This window comes from Opisthocomus hoazin, chromosome 27 (genome assembly GCF_030867145.1).
Source record: "Opisthocomus hoazin isolate bOpiHoa1 chromosome 27, bOpiHoa1.hap1, whole genome shotgun sequence".
Lineage (NCBI taxonomy): Eukaryota > Metazoa > Chordata > Aves > Opisthocomiformes > Opisthocomidae > Opisthocomus > Opisthocomus hoazin.
Window position 1 is genome coordinate 9,739,232 of NC_134440.1, and position 16,974 is coordinate 9,756,205.

The 16,974-nt window shown below is 74.0% G+C and overlaps 3 protein-coding genes across 4 annotated transcripts; 2 read left to right on the plus strand and 1 right to left on the minus strand.

Annotated features, from left to right (window-relative positions):
• The first annotated feature begins 583 nt into the window (after nucleotides 1–583).
• HMG20B (high mobility group 20B) lies at nucleotides 584–5,904 on the plus strand. Of its 2 annotated transcripts, none has more exons than XM_075444068.1 (10): nucleotides 584–594; nucleotides 829–895; nucleotides 2,547–2,652; nucleotides 2,928–3,131; nucleotides 3,322–3,442; nucleotides 3,545–3,597; nucleotides 3,828–3,903; nucleotides 4,160–4,375; nucleotides 4,672–4,804; nucleotides 4,990–5,904. In XM_075444068.1, exons 2-10 carry the CDS (start codon nucleotides 891–893, stop codon nucleotides 5,000–5,002), a joined length of 927 nt encoding a protein of 308 aa, XP_075300183.1. In that variant the 5' UTR covers nucleotides 584–594; nucleotides 829–890; the 3' UTR covers nucleotides 5,003–5,904. The 2 variants fall into 2 exon arrangements, with proteins under 2 accessions (XP_075300183.1, XP_075300182.1); XM_075444067.1 differs by lacking the exon at nucleotides 584–594 and adding an exon at nucleotides 601–619.
• A 296-nt stretch (nucleotides 5,905–6,200) lies between these two features.
• GIPC3 (GIPC PDZ domain containing family member 3) lies at nucleotides 6,201–9,435 on the plus strand. Its single transcript, XM_075444114.1, has 6 exons — nucleotides 6,201–6,584; nucleotides 7,007–7,192; nucleotides 7,726–7,906; nucleotides 8,499–8,611; nucleotides 8,863–8,944; nucleotides 9,284–9,435. Exons 1-6 carry the CDS (start codon nucleotides 6,201–6,203, stop codon nucleotides 9,433–9,435), a joined length of 1,098 nt encoding a protein of 365 aa, XP_075300229.1.
• A 627-nt stretch (nucleotides 9,436–10,062) lies between these two features.
• On the minus strand, nucleotides 10,063–15,488 carry TBXA2R (thromboxane A2 receptor). The gene is made up of 3 exons (XM_075444115.1): nucleotides 15,335–15,488; nucleotides 10,727–11,636; nucleotides 10,063–10,305 (listed from the first exon to the last, which is right to left on the minus strand). Exons 2-3 carry the CDS (start codon nucleotides 11,531–11,533, stop codon nucleotides 10,063–10,065), a joined length of 1,050 nt encoding a protein of 349 aa, XP_075300230.1. The 5' UTR covers nucleotides 11,534–11,636; nucleotides 15,335–15,488.
• Nucleotides 15,489–16,974: the final 1,486 nt, after the last annotated feature.

Sequence of the window (16,974 nt, forward strand, 5' to 3'; positions counted from 1 at the left end):
GGGGTGACTGGGACCTCCCCTTGTGTGGGTAATAGAGTGGCGGGGACCAGTATGGGCAGTACTGGGGCCGCTGGGAGCCGCTGTGGGCTACTGGGATTGCTGGGAGCGGTGCGGGAGGGTAACTGGGGTCGCTGGGACAGCCCTGAGGTGGGCGCTGGGGTTACTGGGAGCAATGGGAGGATGCTGGGATCACTGGGACGGGGGCGCTGGGAGCAGAGGGGGCGCAGCGGGGCCACCGCACCCCCGCGGTCCCTCCCGGGGCTCCCCGCCCTGGGCACTGAGGCACCCACGAGGGGTCTGTTGCTGTGGTCCCCCCCGACCCCTCGAGCCGTTGCCCCTTTAAGGCGCTGCCCTCCCCACGAGTGCCCGTCCCCACGCCGATTGCCGATTGGCCGGGCGGCCCGCCGCGCGCGCCCAATTCTAACGCACGCGCACGCGCCGCGCCGGCCCCGCCCCCTCCCCGCCGCTTCCCTCCGACGTGAACCGCTGCGGCCAATCCACGCTGGGCTGCGCCCTCCGCCGCTGCGCGCGAGCGGCCAATCGGAAGCGCCGAGGCGGGCTTTGGTTTACATAATAATAGGAGGGCGTGGCCAGGTGAGGAAGAGCGGCGGTGGCGGAGGTGGGGGAACGGCTCCGGCGGGGGTCCCGGGCCTGCGGGGGGGTCCCGGGCCTGCGGGGGGGTCCCGGGGGGGGGGGCAGGCGGGGTGGGGGGGGGTGTCTGTAGGGGCCTGGGGGGGGCGGGACGGGCGCGGCGTCCGGGGGGGACCGGGGGGGTCCCGGGGGGGTCCGCGGCGTCCCCGCGGGTGCCAACCCTGGCTCTGTCCCCAGGGGCGGCGGCCCGAGCCGTGCTGGCGAGGTCCCGGACCCGCGGCCCACCGCTGCCCGCCGCCATGCTGTAAGTGCCGCCCGCGGAACTGCCCCTTCCCCCGCCGCGTCCTCACGCCCGACCCCGGGACCCCCCCCCCCCTTCCCGTGTCGGAGCCGCCTCGGGAGAGCAGCGAGGCCCGGTCCCCGCGCAGGGCTCCGCCCGCAGTCGCTCCGCTGTTCCACGGCCCGCGGGGAGGCCCCAGAGGCCCTGGGCCGAGGGGGGTGGGGGGGGGATGGCCGTGCCCCCGCCGCCCCCGGGATGGGGCCTTACCCCGGAGGGTGGAGGGGGCGATGGCTCCCGGGGGAGCGGGGCGGCCGGGCGCGGGCCGTGTCCCGGGGGTAGTGGGAGGGGCCCGGCCGAAGGCGCTGCGGGGCAGAGCGGGCTGGAGAAGGGGCCGGGGAGCCCCGGGGCGATGCCACCGTGGGGCTGCGTGTGCTCGGCCGGGGCAGGGTGCCGGAGCCACGTCCCCCGCTGCAGGCGGGTGCTGTCTGTGAAGGTGAGGCAGCAAGTGGGAGCGCGGGCGGCGGGGCTGCCGGCCCTGCGGCGGGGCGGCTTGGGGCGGCTCACAGAACCCCGGAATGTTGGGGGCTGGCAGGGCCCTCTGGGGTCACCCAGCCCAGCCTCTGCCCAAGCAGGGTCACCCAGAGCAGAGGGCACAGCACCGCGGCCAGGGGGGCTGGAATATCTCCAGAGAAAGAGACTCCACAGCCTCCCTGGGCAGCCTGGGCCAGGGCTCCGTCACCCTCAGAGGGAAGAAGTTCTTCCTCGGGTTCAGCTGGAGCTTCCTCTGCTCCAGTTTGTGCCCGTTGCCCCTTGTCCTGTCGCTGGGCACCACTGAAAAGAGTCTGGCCCCGTCCTCCTGACCCCCACCCTGCAGATATTTAGAGGCATTTCGAAGGTCCCCTCTCAGCCTTCTCTTCTCCAGGCTGAACAAGCCCAGCTCCCTCAGCCTCTCCTCCTAGGAGAGATGCTCCAGTCCCCTCCTCATCCTCGTAGCCCTGCGCTGGACTCTCCAGTAGCTCCTCATCTTTCTGGAACTGGGGAGCCCAGCACTGGACACAGCACTCAGCGGTGGCTCGGGGCGTCTTGGCGTGGGCGCGGGCGGCAGGAACCTGACGGGGCGGTTGCGGCTGGAGCGGGTCGCGCCGGTGCCCTGCCCTGCTCTGCTGCCTCGAGGGCTCGCCGTGTCCCTGGCTGGGTGCTGCTTCCCGGTGGTGCCCCTGGAGCCAGGCCCAGGCCCCCGCGGCTGCTCCTCCCTCGCACAGGAGGCTCGAGGGGTCCATGCTGCTCGGGGCTCCTTGCCGAGGAGCGTGCCCGAGCTGCAGTGGCACGCAGGGATGTGACCGTCACTGTCACCTGCCCCCGAGAGCAGAACCGGCAGCACCCGGCTCGCTTCCAAATGTCACTGGAAGGTCCCAGGGTTGTCACTGGACCTTGGGGCAGCTTTTGTGTGCCCAGGACTGCCCTGCTCGCCTGGTGCTGGGCTCTGCTCGAGCGCCGTCGCTCCCCTGTGGCCTCCCCTCACAGGGGACGGGGCTCGGGGGCTGGCAGCAGACTCGGGGCCTGGGTGGGTGGGAGGTGGGGATCAGGCAAGCGTGAGGCCGTGCTGCGGTGGGACGTGTCGCCGTCGGTCCCGGTGCCATCCCGGCCCTCCGTGACGGGTGCTCCCTGGCTGCAGACACGCCACGGGCAAAGCTCAGCATGGAAACTTCCTGGTGGCCATCAAGCAGGAGAAGGGAGAGTCGGCACGGACGAGCGGGGAGAAGCCGCACGGCGAGGAGGAGGTGAGCTCCGGCGCCCGTGTCCCTCGTGTCGCCCTGCAGCAGCGGGGTGAGCCCGTGGCTGCGGCCGTGGCCCGAGGAGGGCCCAGACCTTCCCTCGAGGGACGGGAGGTCCAGGCAGGTCTGCAGGCTGCTCCGGTGTCCTGCCAGCGTAGCGGCATCTGCACTCTGATCCCGGATGGGGGGTCCCTTCCCCTTTGACCCCTGACGGGGAGGGGGGGGTCCCTTTCCCCTTCGATCCCTGACGCGGGGGTCCCTTTCCCCACGCTGGGTGCCAGCCGGTGAAGAAGAGGGGCTGGCCCAAGGGCAAGAAGAGGAAGAAGATCCTTCCCAACGGCCCCAAAGCCCCTGTGACGGGCTACGTGCGCTTCCTGAACGAGCGGCGCGAGCAGATCCGCACACAGCATCCCGACCTGCCCTTCCCGGAGATCACCAAGATGCTGGGGGCGGAGTGGAGCAAGCTGCAGCTTTCGGAGAAGCAGGTACCAGCCCCCGCAGAGACCCCCGGGCCGGGCAGCACGCTCCCAGCCTGCGCCCCAGAGCCCTTCGCTCGCTGCCTGGCCGCAGCTCCGCAAAGGAAGCCCAAACCCGTGCCTGGGCCTCGAGCCGTGGGGAGGGGCCCGCAGCCCCCCGGGAGCCCGGGGCCAGGCTGAGGACCCTCTGTGACCGTAGCGGTACCTGGACGAAGCGGAGCGGGAGAAGCAGCAGTACATGAAGGAGCTGCGGGAATACCAGCAGTCCGAAGCCTACAAGATGTGCGCAGAGAAAATCCAGGAGAAGAAGATCAAGAAAGGTGAGTTGTGGGAGCAGCGGCCGCCGGGGCCCGGCCGAGCGCTGCCAGGGCCTCCTGAGGGAGGCTGGGCTGGCTCCTGGGGAACCTCCTTCTCCTCCCCAGAGGACGCGGGCTCTGCGGCGGCGAACACCCTGCTGAACGGGCACCCGCACAAGGTAAGGCCCCGGCGGCTCTGCCCGCGGCGGGGTGGGCGGCTGCGGCACGCGGCAGCGCCGGGGTCGGGAGCCGGGCTGGCGGCCGGCCTGGGCAGAGGGGCACTCGCGGTTCAGGGTGCTGGCTCCCTGCCGAGGCAGAGCCCCCCCTCGCCCCATCCCTGTGGTCATCTGCCCAGCCCCAGGGAGTCGGGGTCCCCTCCCTGCACCCTGCCTGATCGTCCCGTCCCCAGGCCGGCGAGTGCAGTGACACCTTCTCCACCTTCGACGTGCCCATCTTCACCGAGGAGTTCTTGGACCAAAACAAGGGTGAGGGGCTGGGCTGGGGGGTGGGGGAGCGGGGGCTGCCGGTGCCGGAGTGGGCTGCATCCTGCCGGACAGGACCATGGCTGGCGCCGGGCACGAGATCCAGGCTGTGGAAGGTCCCTGGGGGGCTCAGGCAGCAGGACCGGATCCCGGCTGCAGCCTGGAGTCGCTCAGGAGAGTCGTGGCTGGGGAAAGGATTGGGTTTGGGGTGAGGGAGGGGGTCGGAGGGACCCCCCCCGATGTTGCGTGGTCCCGGCAGCCCGGGAGGCCGAGCTGCGGCGCCTGCGGAAGATGAACACGGAGTTTGAGGAGCAGAACGCCATCCTGCAGAAGCACACGGAGAGCATGAACTGCGCCAAGGAGAAGCTGGAGCAGGAGCTGGCGCAGGAGGAGCGGCAGACCCTGGCCCTGCAGCAGCAGCTCCAGGCCGTGCGGCAGGCCCTCACCGCCAGCTTCGCCTCCCTCCCCATCCCCGGTGAGTCCGGGGCGGCCGTGGGCACCGGCCTGCAGCGGGAGGGGGGGGATGGGAGCTGGGAGCGCTTTGGGGGGCTCTGGGGAGCCCAGGGACGTGACCGCCGGCCGCTCCCCTGGAATGGGGTAGGGCAGGCTGGGAGCCATCCTCGCGCCGCAGCCGCACGTGCCGGGCAGAGGGGCTCGGACGCTGCTGCTCCTGGGCTTGTGTTGGCACAGGAGCGGGCGCCTCGCGTTCGGCGCGCGTTCCTGGGCTGGGTGGGGGCTGCTGGCGCTGCTGACCGGGCTGCTCCCGCGCAGGCACCGGGGAGACCCCCACGCTGAGCACCCTCGACTTCTACATGGCCAAACTGCACAGCGCCATCGAGAGCAACCCGCTGCAGCACGAGAAGCTGGTGGTGCGCATCAAGGAGATCCTCTCCCGGATAGCCAGGTGAGCTGGGCAGGGCTGGCTGGAGTCGGCGAGCGCCGGGACCACCGGCTCGGCCCGCGGCAGGGCGGATGATGGGAGCTGAGCGGGGAGGGTGTGGGCAGAGAGGGACTTGGAGCTGCTCTGGGCAGCTGTGGGGGGGAGCAGCCCACCCCCCCTGACTCAGCCTTGCCTCGCTGCCTCCTCAGTGAACACTTGTGAAGAGGACCAGTCCTGTCCGGCGCCCGGGGCCCGCCGGACCCCGGCCCTGTCCCTTGGAGCTCCCGCAAGGGACAGTCGCTGCTGGTGGTCCGGCTGTTTTCCCCTCCCCACCACGCACCTCGCTGGAGAAGTGAGCCGGGACCCCCCAGCCCCGGTGCGGCCAGGCCCCCGCGGCTGCACCATCCCCGAGGACCTGGAGCTTCTGGGGACCAAGCGGTGACAGGGCTGAGACCCCCGCCGGCGCGGTGGACACGTTCCCCCTCCCACACTCTCCTGTGAGCTCCCCGGCGCTCTCCAGCCTGGGGGCGTTGCTGGCCTGGAGCGAAGCTCCGGGGCCATCGGGCGCTGCTGTCTGCTGGCTGGGGGGGAGGCAGCTGGGTGCCCTGGGCCCCCCGGGCTCGGCGCTGTCCCCTGGCTCTGCCCATGGTGCCCCATCCCAACGCCGCTGAGCTGCAGGGCTGCCACCCACCCGCCTCCTGCTTTATTTAATCTCCCCCGGGGTCACCCTGTCACCCCGCCTCTCGCCTTTCCTACCCCTGCGCCTCTGGGACCAGGCAGGGCAGCTCCTGCGCTCGGCAAAGGCGAAACATCTTCGTGCGGGATGGGGAGCCGGGACGGACCCCGTTCCCCCCGCGGCGGGCAGCCGGGGGGCCGCGCACAGGCGCTTGGCTCTCCGTGGGACCACTGACGGCAGCTGCGGCCGGGCTGGGCTGGGCCGGGCTCGCCCGTCCCCGGGGCTGCCTGGCGCTGAGCTCAGGCTGTAATTAGAGAGTGGCTTATTTTCTTACACGGCTTCTGCCCGGCGCTGGTGCGCGGCCGCTCGCCTGCGCCGTCCGTGCGTCGTGGCCGAGTCTGCGGGGGCTGCTCGGCCTGCGGTGGAGGTGGGAGCAAATAAATTTGTTGTGAGAAACAACGCGCCTGGGCTCTGCCTGCTCGGGGACGGCTTCGGATGCCGGGGGCTCTGTGGTGGGGGGTGAGGGAATGCCCCCAGCTCAGCACTGCAGCCCCCAGCCCCTCTCCCACCCCTCCGGCCCAGCCGGGGCCCTGGCCCAGGCTGCCCAGGGAGGCTGTGGAGTCTCCTTCTCTGGAGATATTCCAGCCCCGCCTGGACGCGCTGCTGTGCCCCCTGCTCTGGGTGACCCTGCTTGGGCAGGGGGTTGGGCTGGGGGACCCACAGAGGGCCCTGCCGACCCCCACCATGCTGGGGTTCTGTGGCCACGGCCCGTCGCGCGTGGCAGAGCTCGCCGTGTCCCCGGCCGGTTCCCTGCGCCGCCCGATCGGGTTCCCCAGCCCGCGATCACCTTACGGCCGAGCCGGGAGCCAGCACCCATCTATAATTCAGCAGCGCAGGCTGCGGCGGGCAGGCAGCCCCATGGAGAACGGCGCGGGGCAGGAGCCAGGGCCCCCCGAGCCCCCCGTGACCGAGGGCAGCCCGGCGCCCCGAGCCCCCCGAGCTCGCCCCAGGCTGGTGTTCCGCACGCAGCTGGCCCACGGCAGCCCCACGGGGCGCATCGAGGGCTTCACCAACGTCAAGGAGCTCTACGCCAAAATCGCCGAGGTCTTCGGCATCTCGCCCACCGAGGTGAGGGGGCTGCCGGGGCGTGGGGAGGGGGCTTTGCACCCACCTGGGGGGACGCCACCTCGGTGTCCCCATCCGTGGGCAGCCCTTCCATGGATCCCCTGCTGCAGCCCCCGGAGAAGAGCGTCTTCACCTCAGGGCTGCCTCATCCCCGCCGGGGAGCGGTTGCCTCGCTCCGTGCCTCAGTTTCCCCCCCCCCCCGCTCCCCATCAGCCTCTTCCCTGAGCTGCGGGAAGGGACACGGGGACGGCACAGTGCTGGGTCCCTGGCCAGGGTGGGGGGGTCCCTGGACCCCTCTGCTCCAGCAGTGCCCAGACCTGGCTGGATCTGCCCATGGCTGGCTCCTGACCCCCCCCCACCGAAGTCCCCCCACCCTGCCCTTCTGGGGGGTCCCCAGCCCCTGACGGGGGGGTGCCCGGGGGCAGATCCTCTTCTGCACGCTCAACACGCACAAAGTCGACATGCAGAAGCTGCTGGGGGGGCAGATCGGCCTGGAGGACTTCATCTTCGCCCACGTCCGCGGCGAGACGAAGGAGGTGGAGGTGACCAAGACGGAGGACGCGCTCGGCCTCACCATCACGGACAACGGGGCCGGCTGCGCTTTCATCAAGGTGAACCCCCCCAGCCCCCCCGCGGGGCCGGGGCTAGCCTGGGGGGCTGCGGACCCGCAGGGTGACATCCCCTGCTGCCACCCCATCTCGGGGACCATGTGCCTTCTCTGACCCCTGCCCCCCATCAGTCCCACCCTGGGGGTCTCCCCCACCACGGTGCAGTCTTGGGGGGGGGCAGGAGGCACACCCCCTCCTGGGGACCCTCCCTGCCTCCCCCTCCGCGGTGCAGTCGGGGGGGGGGGGGGAGAGGGGGACCCTGGGACCACGCGCCTTCTCTGACCCCTGCCCCCCCCATCAGTCCCTCCCCGGGCCCACCCTGGGGGTCTCCCCCACCGCAGTGCAGCTGGGGGGGGTACACCCCCTCCTGGGGACCCTCCCTGCCTGTAGTCTGGGGGGGGGGATGGGACCTGCCTGCCCCGGTTACTAAAGGCCATGGGACCATGGCGGTGTTTTGGGGGGTTTGGGGGGGGGGCTGTCTGTCCGCCCTTCCCGCGGTGCCACCCTGTCGCTGCGCCCCCCCCGCGCCCCCCCAGAGAATCAAGGAGGGGAGCATCATCAACCGGCTGCCGAGCGTCTGCGTGGGCGACAGCATCGAGGCCATCAACGACCGCAGCATCGTGGGCTGCCGCCACTACGAGGTGGCCCGGCTGCTGCGGGAGCTGCCGCGCGCCCAGCCCTTCACCCTGCGCCTGGTGCAGCCCAGGAGGGCGTTCGGTGGGTGGGGGGCGGGGGGCCTCTGCCCTCGGGACCCGCGGGGGGAGGCCGAGCCCCTGTGGGCCTCCCGCCCTGCAGCCCCGTCCCCAGCGATCGGTGTCCCCCAGGGCCTGTCGGCCCTGGGCTGTGTGCACCCCTGCGTGGCACCCATCGGGGGGGGGGGGGGGACACACACACCCCCACCCACATGGGCACTCTTGGGGGGGGGGGGGAAATCCCACCCTTGTGGGCAGTCCTGGGGGGGGGGGGGAACCCACCCATGTGGGCACTTCTCGGGTGGTGAGGGGATCCCACTCACGTGGGCACTCCTCGAGGGTGGGGGGGGGGGAATCCCACCTGTGTGGGCACTCCTCGGGGTGGGGAGGGATGACAGACCCCCCCCACTCTTCTGTCCTGGGCACCCACGAGCCCCTCGCGCTCATCTGCACACCCCCCCCCCCCCCACGCCCACGGGTGCCCCTGATGCCCCGGAGCCGCCCCCCGCCCCCCCCCCCCCCCGGCTCACCCTGTGGGGGCCCCCCCGGGGGCTGGGGCAGGCGTTGGGGGGGGGGGGGGTTTGGGGTGCCCGCACCCTCACCCCCCCCGGGTGCAGACATGATCGGGCAGCGGGCGCGGAGCAGCAGGGCCCCGGGCGAGGGCAGCGTGGCCAGCGGGAGGGAGACGCTGCGGCTGCGGGCCCAGGGCCCGGCCACGCTGGAGGAGGGGGTAAGACCCCCCCCCCATCCCCCCCCCCCCGCCCCGAGACCCCCACCCCGCACCCATGGGCGCTCGGGACCCGCACCCCAGCCCCCCACCCCGCACCCATGGGCGCTCGGGACCCGCACCCCAGCCCCGCGCTGTGTCCCCGCCGGGTGCGGGGTGCGGGTGCCCACGCGTGCAGCACCCACTGCACGGCCCCCCCCCGGGGTGAGGGGGGGTCCCTGGCACCCACCCGCCGGGCCCCTCGCCCCCCCCAGCCGCCCCCCTCCGAGGAAGAAGCTGCCCGCCGGGTCGATGACCTGCTGGAGAGCTACCTGGGCATCCGCGACGGCGAGCTGGGTGAGCGGGCTGGGGCGGGGGGTGCCCCCCCGGGACCCCCCCCGACGCTGACCCTGCCTCTCCCCTCCCCCCCCGGCGCTACCCCCTCTCCCGTCCCCCCCCCGACCCCCCCCTCCCCCCCGCTGCCCCCCCTTCTCCCCCCGCGCTGCCCCTTCCTCCCCCCTGCCCCCCCCCGCTGACCCCTCCCGCCGCCCCCCCCGCTGCCCCTCCCTCCCCCCGACCCCTCCCGCCGCCCCCCCCCGCCCCCCCCCTTGCTGACCCCTACACCCCCGCTGCCCCTTCCCCCCCCCGCCCCCCCCGCTGCCCCTGCCCCCCCGCTGACCCCCCCGTCCCCCCCAGCCGCGGCCATGCTGGAGGCAGCGAGGCGCAGCCCCGGCCCGGCGCCCCTGGCCCGCGCCCTGGGCTCGCTGCTGGGCGGCTTCTCCTTCCCCCCGGAGTTCGTGGGCGCGCTGTGGGCGGCCGGCAGTGGGCCCGGGGGGGGGCAGGGGTAGCCCTGGCCCCGCGACCCCCCCCCCCCCACCTCCCCCCGCACCCCCCCTCCCCGGGCTGTGCCGGCGGGGGGGGGGGGGCCCCGTCCTGCCCCCGCACCCCCCTGAGCTGCCCCCAGCTCTGTCCCCTGGGGGGGGGACGGGACAGGAGAGCACCCCCCCCCCCAATCTCCTCCCCCCCCCCGGGACCCCCCCGCGCACCCCGCGATGTGTCCGGCAGCGGCTCATTAAAGCGGAGACTGGAGCAGGGCTGTCGGGACCCCCCCCCCCCCCCCCCCGCGGGCACGGAGCGCTGCGAGAGCCGGGTTTTATTGGGGGGCGGGAGGGGGGGGGTGTCACTCGGATGGGGCTGGGACCCCCAGGACCCCTCCCCAGCGGGCACGGAGCGCTGCGAGAGCCGGGTTTTATTGGGGGGTGGGTGTCACTCAGATGGGGAGGGGGAGCGGGGAGCAGCCCCCTGCTCTCGGGTACCAGACTCGGGGCGGGGGGGGGGGGTGGGGGGTGGGGGGGTGGGGGGGAGTGGGAGAGCCCATGGCTGCCGGTGCTGGGGACCATTAATTAACATGGGGGGGGGGTGGGATGGGGGAGGCCTTGTGTCCCCCCCTGGTGCCTGTGTCCCCCCCCAAGGTGCTACTGCAGGCCGGGGCTGGCGCGCTTGGGGCGCAGCGCGGGGCCGCGGGCGGGGGGCCGGGGGCCGCGCTGGCCGCGCTGCAGCACGGCGCGGCGGCACAGGATGTAGACCCAGGGGTCCAGGATCTGGTTCCAGGTGACCAGGCGGACGTAGAGCAGCAGCAGCCGCTGCGTCTCCCCCGGCAGCACCCGCAGGCGCCCGGCGGCCGGCAGCTGCTGCAGCACGGTCTGCACGATGAAGATCTGGGGGGGCGAAGGGGCGAGGAGTCAGCGGGGGGGGTCCCCGCAGAGGGGACGGGGTGGGGGAGACGGTGAGGGTCCAGGCTGGGCGTTGAGCCCGTGGGAGAGGGGTCCTGGGGTGGACTGGGCACCCGCGACCGGGGGGCACCCGCTCTGCCTGCGAGCAGTGCCGAGCCTGAGCCCAGCACCCAGGCGCCAGCCCGCGGTCTGTGGCGGGGGACCCCGAGACCTGGGGGTCTCACCAGGAGGGACATCCCCCCAGCAGGGCTATGGTGGGGCCCCGAGACCCAGGGGGGGGACACATGTGAGCTGGGGCCTCACCAGCAGGGACACCCCCAGACCTGGACCCCCCCAGCAGGGCCACGGCAGGGCCCCAAGACCCAGAAGGGACACACGGGGGGACACGCGGGAGCCGGGGCCTCACCAGGAGGGGCATCCAGCAGATGGTGGCGATGACCATGATGCCCACCAGCTGCACCATCATCTCCACCTCGCTGTCGCGGCGCCGCTGCACCGACTCGCGGTCGTGGTAGACGCGGCAGAGCGTCACCACGCTGACCGTGTTGAAGACGAAGGAGAGCAGCACGGAGAAGATGCCCAGCAGGGCAAAGAGCAGGCAGAAGACGGCGTTGCCGGCGTCGGGCAGGAGGGTGAGGAAGCACCAGGAGCCGGGGTACTGCAGCGTGTACCGCCCCATGCCCAGCACCGGCAGCAGCCCCAGCAGGCAGGAGAAGCCCCACACCAGCCCCACGATGGACCAGGCGCGGCGCTTGGAGACGCTGGTGGAGCGGGAGAAGGGCCGGCTGATGCCGAAGAACCTCTCGCCGGCCATGGTGGCCCCAAGCAGCAGCGGGCACTGCCCAAAGAAGACCATGGAGAAGCCGAGGAAGTTGCAGAGGTGGCAGTTGGGGTCCACCTCGGCCCAGGCAAACTTGACGAAGTGGTAGGGGATGACGACCGAGGCCGTCACCAGCAGCCCCATGAAGTCCGTGACCACCAGCCCGCAGAGGAAGACGAGGAAGGAGGAGCGGGTCCGGCTGGACAGCTGGCGGGAGGAGCGGAGCAGGACGCAGAGGGCGAAGAGGTTGGAGCAGAGGCCGATGAGGCCGAAGGTGGTGGAGAACCAGCGTGAGGTGATGCTGCTCTGCGTGCTGTTACGGCCGTCGCTGGCGTTGAACGCCCCGAAGCACGTGTCCGGCCGGCCGGCCGCGCTGCCGTTGTGGGGCTCCATCTCCCCCCACCCCAGCCCGCTCCTTCGGCAGCGTCAGGCGCCCTCCGGGCTCAGCTCCATGGCGGGGACCCCGCGCCCGTGCCGGTGCCGACCCCGCCTCACCCTGTGGGGACAAGGAGGGGGGTTCAGAGCCAGCCCCCCACGGCCAAGCCCACCCCTCACCCACCGCTGCCCCGGCACGGACCCTGCTGCGGTGCCCCTGGCCTTGGGGGTCCCAGCACCAGTCGCGGAGCACCCCGAGGGCTGGGGAGGGTCCATCCCAGCAGGGCCGCAGAGCCGGGCTGGCCCCGCTCTCGGCGTGGGGGGCCCCGGCCCCGCAGCTGGCGGGATTAACCGTCCCCGGCCACGAGCCACACGCGGCCGCCGCCACCAGGCCGTAATCCGGCACGGTGGGGCTCGGCGAAGCGCGGCGCCAGCGGCTTGGCTCCCTCCCGCCCGGGGGGACACGGCCGGGCACCCCCAGCCCTTCGCTGAGGTGTGGGGGACCCGCTCTGCTGACACCCCCCATCCCTTCCCCTCCGCTCCCCCCGCTCGACGGGGAGAGGCCCCATTCTCCACCGCCTCGCGTGCGCGACGTCCCGGTTCTCCCCAGAGCCGAGGGTCCGTCCCCGGGGCGCTGGGCCGGGGGCTGCCGCAGGGCGCACGGGGACGGCTGCGGTCGGGGACAGCCGGGGCGATGCCGCGCTGGCTGCCCGGGCACTGACCCAGGGCCGGGAAGCAGCCGGGAAGCCCCAGGGCTGCTGCTTCCATCGCTAATTAGTGCAGGGTGCAAACGAGCGGGCACGGGATGGGGCAGAGGTGTGGGGATGGGGGGGGGGGGGGGGCCAGACCCCTCCTCTCTGCCTGAGCCCCACTTCTCCCGGCTGTGGGTGTCCTCGCCACCCCCGTCTGCCCCGTCCCCACGCCGCTGGCTGTCACTGTCCCTGCTCCTCGTGGGACACCCAGCTCTGTCCCCACCCGCTGCCCCGGCACAGACCCTGCTATGGTGCCGTGGGGGTCCCGGCACCCCCGCCTCCACCCCTGGCCCCAGGTCCAACCTCGGGCCAGCCCCGATCGGCACCAAACGCAGCGGCCGGTCCCACCCCTGGCCCCGCTCTGCGTCCCCACGAGCCGGGCGAGCCCTGTGCCCTGTCCCGCGGCCGGGCAACCCCCGCGTGCCACCCCCCGGTGCACGGGTGGCCACAGGGCCGCGAGCCGCTGCGCACACGCGAGGCGGACGCCGATGCCGCGGCCCGTCCCGGCGCTGGGATGGGGCCAGGGATTGCAACACCCTCCCGCGGGGCCGCAGCCGGGCGGGCTGAGGGTGCTGGCACCCACCCGGTACGGCAGCACCCCCGCCCTCGCCGCCATCGTCGGCCCCGAGCATGCTGGGGAGCAGAGAAGGGGCTGGGGGTGGCAGCGGGGGCATGTCCCCATCCCTGTCCTCATCCCTGTCCCTGTCCCCATCCCCATCCCCGTCCCCATCCCGGCACGGGCGGCTGGCAGAGCCCGACGGTGATTCACTGCCACAGCACGAGGACGGCTCCGGCTTTTTCCATGAGATAACAGCGAAAACTTGCCGCTGTTTGTTTTGTCTGGTCCCCAAGCGATGGCAGCGGTGGCCCCAAAGGTGACAGTCCCCCTGAGACTCGCTGTGATGGTGCTGGGTCCCCAAGGAACCACCGCCAGCCTTTCCCGAGGAACCACCAGCCCTACTCGCATCCGCGGGGTTCCCCTCCCTGGGAGGAGGCCGATCCATGTCCCCCCGCCCCACAGAGGCCGACGTCCCCCTGCCCCACGGCAATGCCAGGGCTTGGAGGTCCCGCGCCAGCCGTCCCTTGCCACCTCCCTGCCCACGCTCTCGGTGCGTGGTCGCCAAGCGTGTCCCCCCGGGCTGTCCCATAGCTCCAGGAGCCCGTGGGAAGGGGCTGGTGTGGGGCCAGGGGCTCCTCACTCGCCGTCCCCCCCTCCGCGGGCGGCCAGCACAGGAGGGTGCACGCGGGGACGGCGGGTCCCGACGCCTGGCCCTACTGACCCCGTCCGCTGGGGTTTGGGGTCACCGGACCCGGCAAAACCCTCGCCCAGGGAGCTCCCGCGGGAGCGGGGGTCCGGCTGGGAGAAAGGCGCAGGGTGCTGGGGTGGAATCCCGGTGGAGAGGAGCCGTCTCGGGGGGCTGGCGGCTGAGCGGCGCTGGTGCGGGCGCTGACGGGGTTCACGGCAGCGCGCGAGGCCGCGTTACGCCGCGGACGCGCTGCAGGCAGCCCTGCCTGTGCCCGGCACCGCTTCCTGGCCTGGCCACATCCGAGGGCAGCCAGGGACAGGCGAGAGGCCGGCGGGGAGAGCGGGAGGCTGCTCCTTATCGGCGCAGCTCCCGCTCCGGCCCTGGCTTCCCCGGCTGCCTCGGGCAGGGCTGGGCGCAGGGTGGCAGGATCAGGCCGGGGGGGCTGGGAAGGGGGGGGGTTTGCTGGGTGCTGGGTGCCACACATCTGCAAACGGACCCCAAACCAGGCAGCGGCGACGCTCCTGGCACCCTGTGCCCCCTCGGCGGGGTGGGGTGCTCGGCAGCGGGGCGGCTGTGCGGAAGATGCCGCAGGGTGTTCGCGTTGTCCCTCGGGTGTCCCGTCCCTCCTCATTGCTTCCCGGACCTCTCCCCGTCCCACCCTGTCCTGGCAGGGCAGGGGCTGTCCCGGCAGTGTCCCTTCCGCCCCCACAGCCCCACGTCCCTCGCGCAGGTTGTCCCCCGGGACGCTGTCGCGCTCAGCTGTCCCTGCCGGGGTGGATGCGGTCCCACCGCCGACCCCCCCCACGCCGGGGGTCTCTGGGCAGCAGCTCAGCCCCAGGCCGTCAGCCGGGATGGGAAAGGCCACGGCCACGTCGTGGGGACGGGGACACGGCAGGGCCCCAGCTTGTCCCTCCCCCCGCACCCCCATCTGTCAACGGGACCTGCTGCCAGGCAGGGACATCCCTGGGGCAGGGACGTCCCTGGGGCAGGGACATCTCTGGGGCAGGGACATCCCTGGGCAGGGGGCATCTCTGGGGCAGGGGACACGCGGGGGGAGCAAGAATGGTCCCTGCCAGGCACGGTGGCTGTCCTCGCCTGTCCCCGCTGCGGCCATGGCAGAGCTCCCCGGCCCGCTCACCCCCCCGGGCTGGCCCCCTTCCTGTCCCAGGTCGTCCCAGCCCGGCCCCGGGGCCCCGGCACTGGGCAGGGGGGGATGGCCCCGGGCACCGGAGGGTGCGAGAGGGGGGGGGTCGGCACCGCAGCCCTGTGAGCCGCAGACGGGACCCCCCCCCTCGCGCGCCTCGGCTGCCCCCCGGCCACAGCATCGCGAAACAGCCCCTTTGCCGGTCCTTTCCCGGCACTTCCCGACTCTTTCCCGGCCTCTTCCGGTCCTTTCCCGCTCCTTCCCGGCCTTTTCCCGGCCCCCCCCCCCGCCCGCCTGCCCCCCGGCCAAGCCCGCTCGGGGGGGCAGGACCCGCCCGGCGGTGGGGGGGGTGGGGATCCTGGTGCGGGGGGAGCCCGGACGCGCCAGCCCGGACACCCAGCCCCGCTCCGACGGCCGGGCGGGGAGGGGGGCACCGCGACCCCCCCCCCCCCCCCCCCACCCCCCCCCCCCCCCCGCCCCGGGATGCTGTGCAAAGGGGGGGGCTCAGCCCGCCCTTATCGCCCCGGCCCAGCCCAGCCCGGCTCTGTCCGTCCGTCCCCTTCCGTCCGTCCGTCCCAGCCCTGTGGGCTCTTTGTCCTCCCCGGACCCCCCGACCCCCCCCCCCGCCAGGGCCCCTCCGCCAGCCCCTGCTCCCCCCCGCCGACCCCGGCCCCACCTCGCTGCCGCGGGACGGCACCGGCGCGGCTGAGCCCGGATCGGATCGGCTCGGCCCGGCTCGGTTCGGGTCAGCTCAGCCCGGCCCGGGCCGGCCCCGTTCGGCTCCGCTCGGTTCGGGTCAGCTCAGCCCGGTCCCGCTCGGTTCGGTCCCGCTCGGCCCCGCTCCACTCAGCCCGCTCGGCTCCGCGCGGCCCGCGGGAGGGCGCGGGGGAGGGGCAGGGGGGCGTGGCCCTCAGCCCCCCCGGCCCCGCCCCGCGCCCCCCGCACAGGCTCCGGGCCCGGCCCCCCCCGACCCCCGCGCCCCTTCCGCTCCCCCCCGCGCCGAGACCCCCCCCAGCACCCGGACCCCCCCCAGCACCCACGCGTGGGCTCCCCGGGCCCCCCGCGCCCCCCGTGTTGAGCGGGGCCGGGCCCCCCCCCAGTCACTGATCTGTTCACCCGGGCCGGATTCCTGCCCCCGGGGAGGGGCTGGGGAGGGGGGCTCAGTCCCGCAACCGGCCCCGCAGCCGGCCTCGTCCTCCGGCCTGGGACCACGACGTCCCCGCTGTCGGAGCCCCGGCGGTCTGGAGGGAGGTGCGGGCGGGCCGAGGTGAGCGGGTGCCCCCCCGGTGTCCCCGCAGCCCCGGCCGCCCCACCCCCGGGGACGTGGAGCCGGATGGGGCCGGGGGTCCCGCACACGGGGGGGTCCCCAGCCTGACTGCTCGGTGTGTCGCTGCGGGGCGACGAGTCCCCAGCTCGGGGGCCACAGGGGGGACACGCGGTGGGGGCAGAGCCTGGCCCTGGCACAGGCATCTCCACCTGGCTCCAACGCCCCGGGAGCATCCCAGCCCCCCGGGTGACGCCGGGCCCCCCCGTGCACCCCCTCGTCCCGCTGGTGAGGCCGGGGTGTGCGAGCGGCTGGGCGATGCGCAGAGCCCGGTGCAGGAGGTTTGCCTCCCGCCAGCCTGGCACCGCCAGCCTGCGGACCCCCGTCCCGCAGCCCCTCGGCGCAGAGCAAGGGCCGTCACCGCGCTGCCCCGGGCGAGGGCGGCTGTCGGCGCCGGAGGGTTGGGGTGCGGAGCCCGGGCCTGGCGGGGAGCGTGCCGGGAATGGCCCCGCGGTGAGCAGAGCCCGCTCAGCGCCCAGATGCTGCTCGGGCGTGCCAGCCCTCCGCCGCCCCGGGACGGGGTGGAGCCACGCTCGCAGAGGATGTGGGCACCGGGGCCTGCAGCCACCCGCCACCACCCTGGCACGGAGCCGGCCGAGCCGCTGGGAGAGGCAGAGCTGTGCCCCCCGACCCAACCCGAGCAAACCTCGGGGCAGGGGAACAGGACGGAGCCCTGGCCCAGGCTGCCCAGGAGGCTGTGGAGTCTCCTTCTCTGGAGATATTCCAGCCCCCCTGGCCGCGGTGCTGTGCAGCTGCTCTGGGTGACCCTGCTTGGGCAGGGGGTGGCACTGGGGGGACCCCAGAGGGCCCTGCCAGCCCCCAACACTCTGTGATTCTGTGTGACCCGCTCCCCTGAGACCGAGAGATGTGGAGAGCAGCACCCAGCGCTGGCGAACCCACCCTGGGCTTCGGCGGGGTCCAGCCCCGCAGCGGCCGTGGGCACCCGGCAGCTCCCGGGGTTCGGGCTGTCGCGCCCCGTCAGGGGCTCTCGG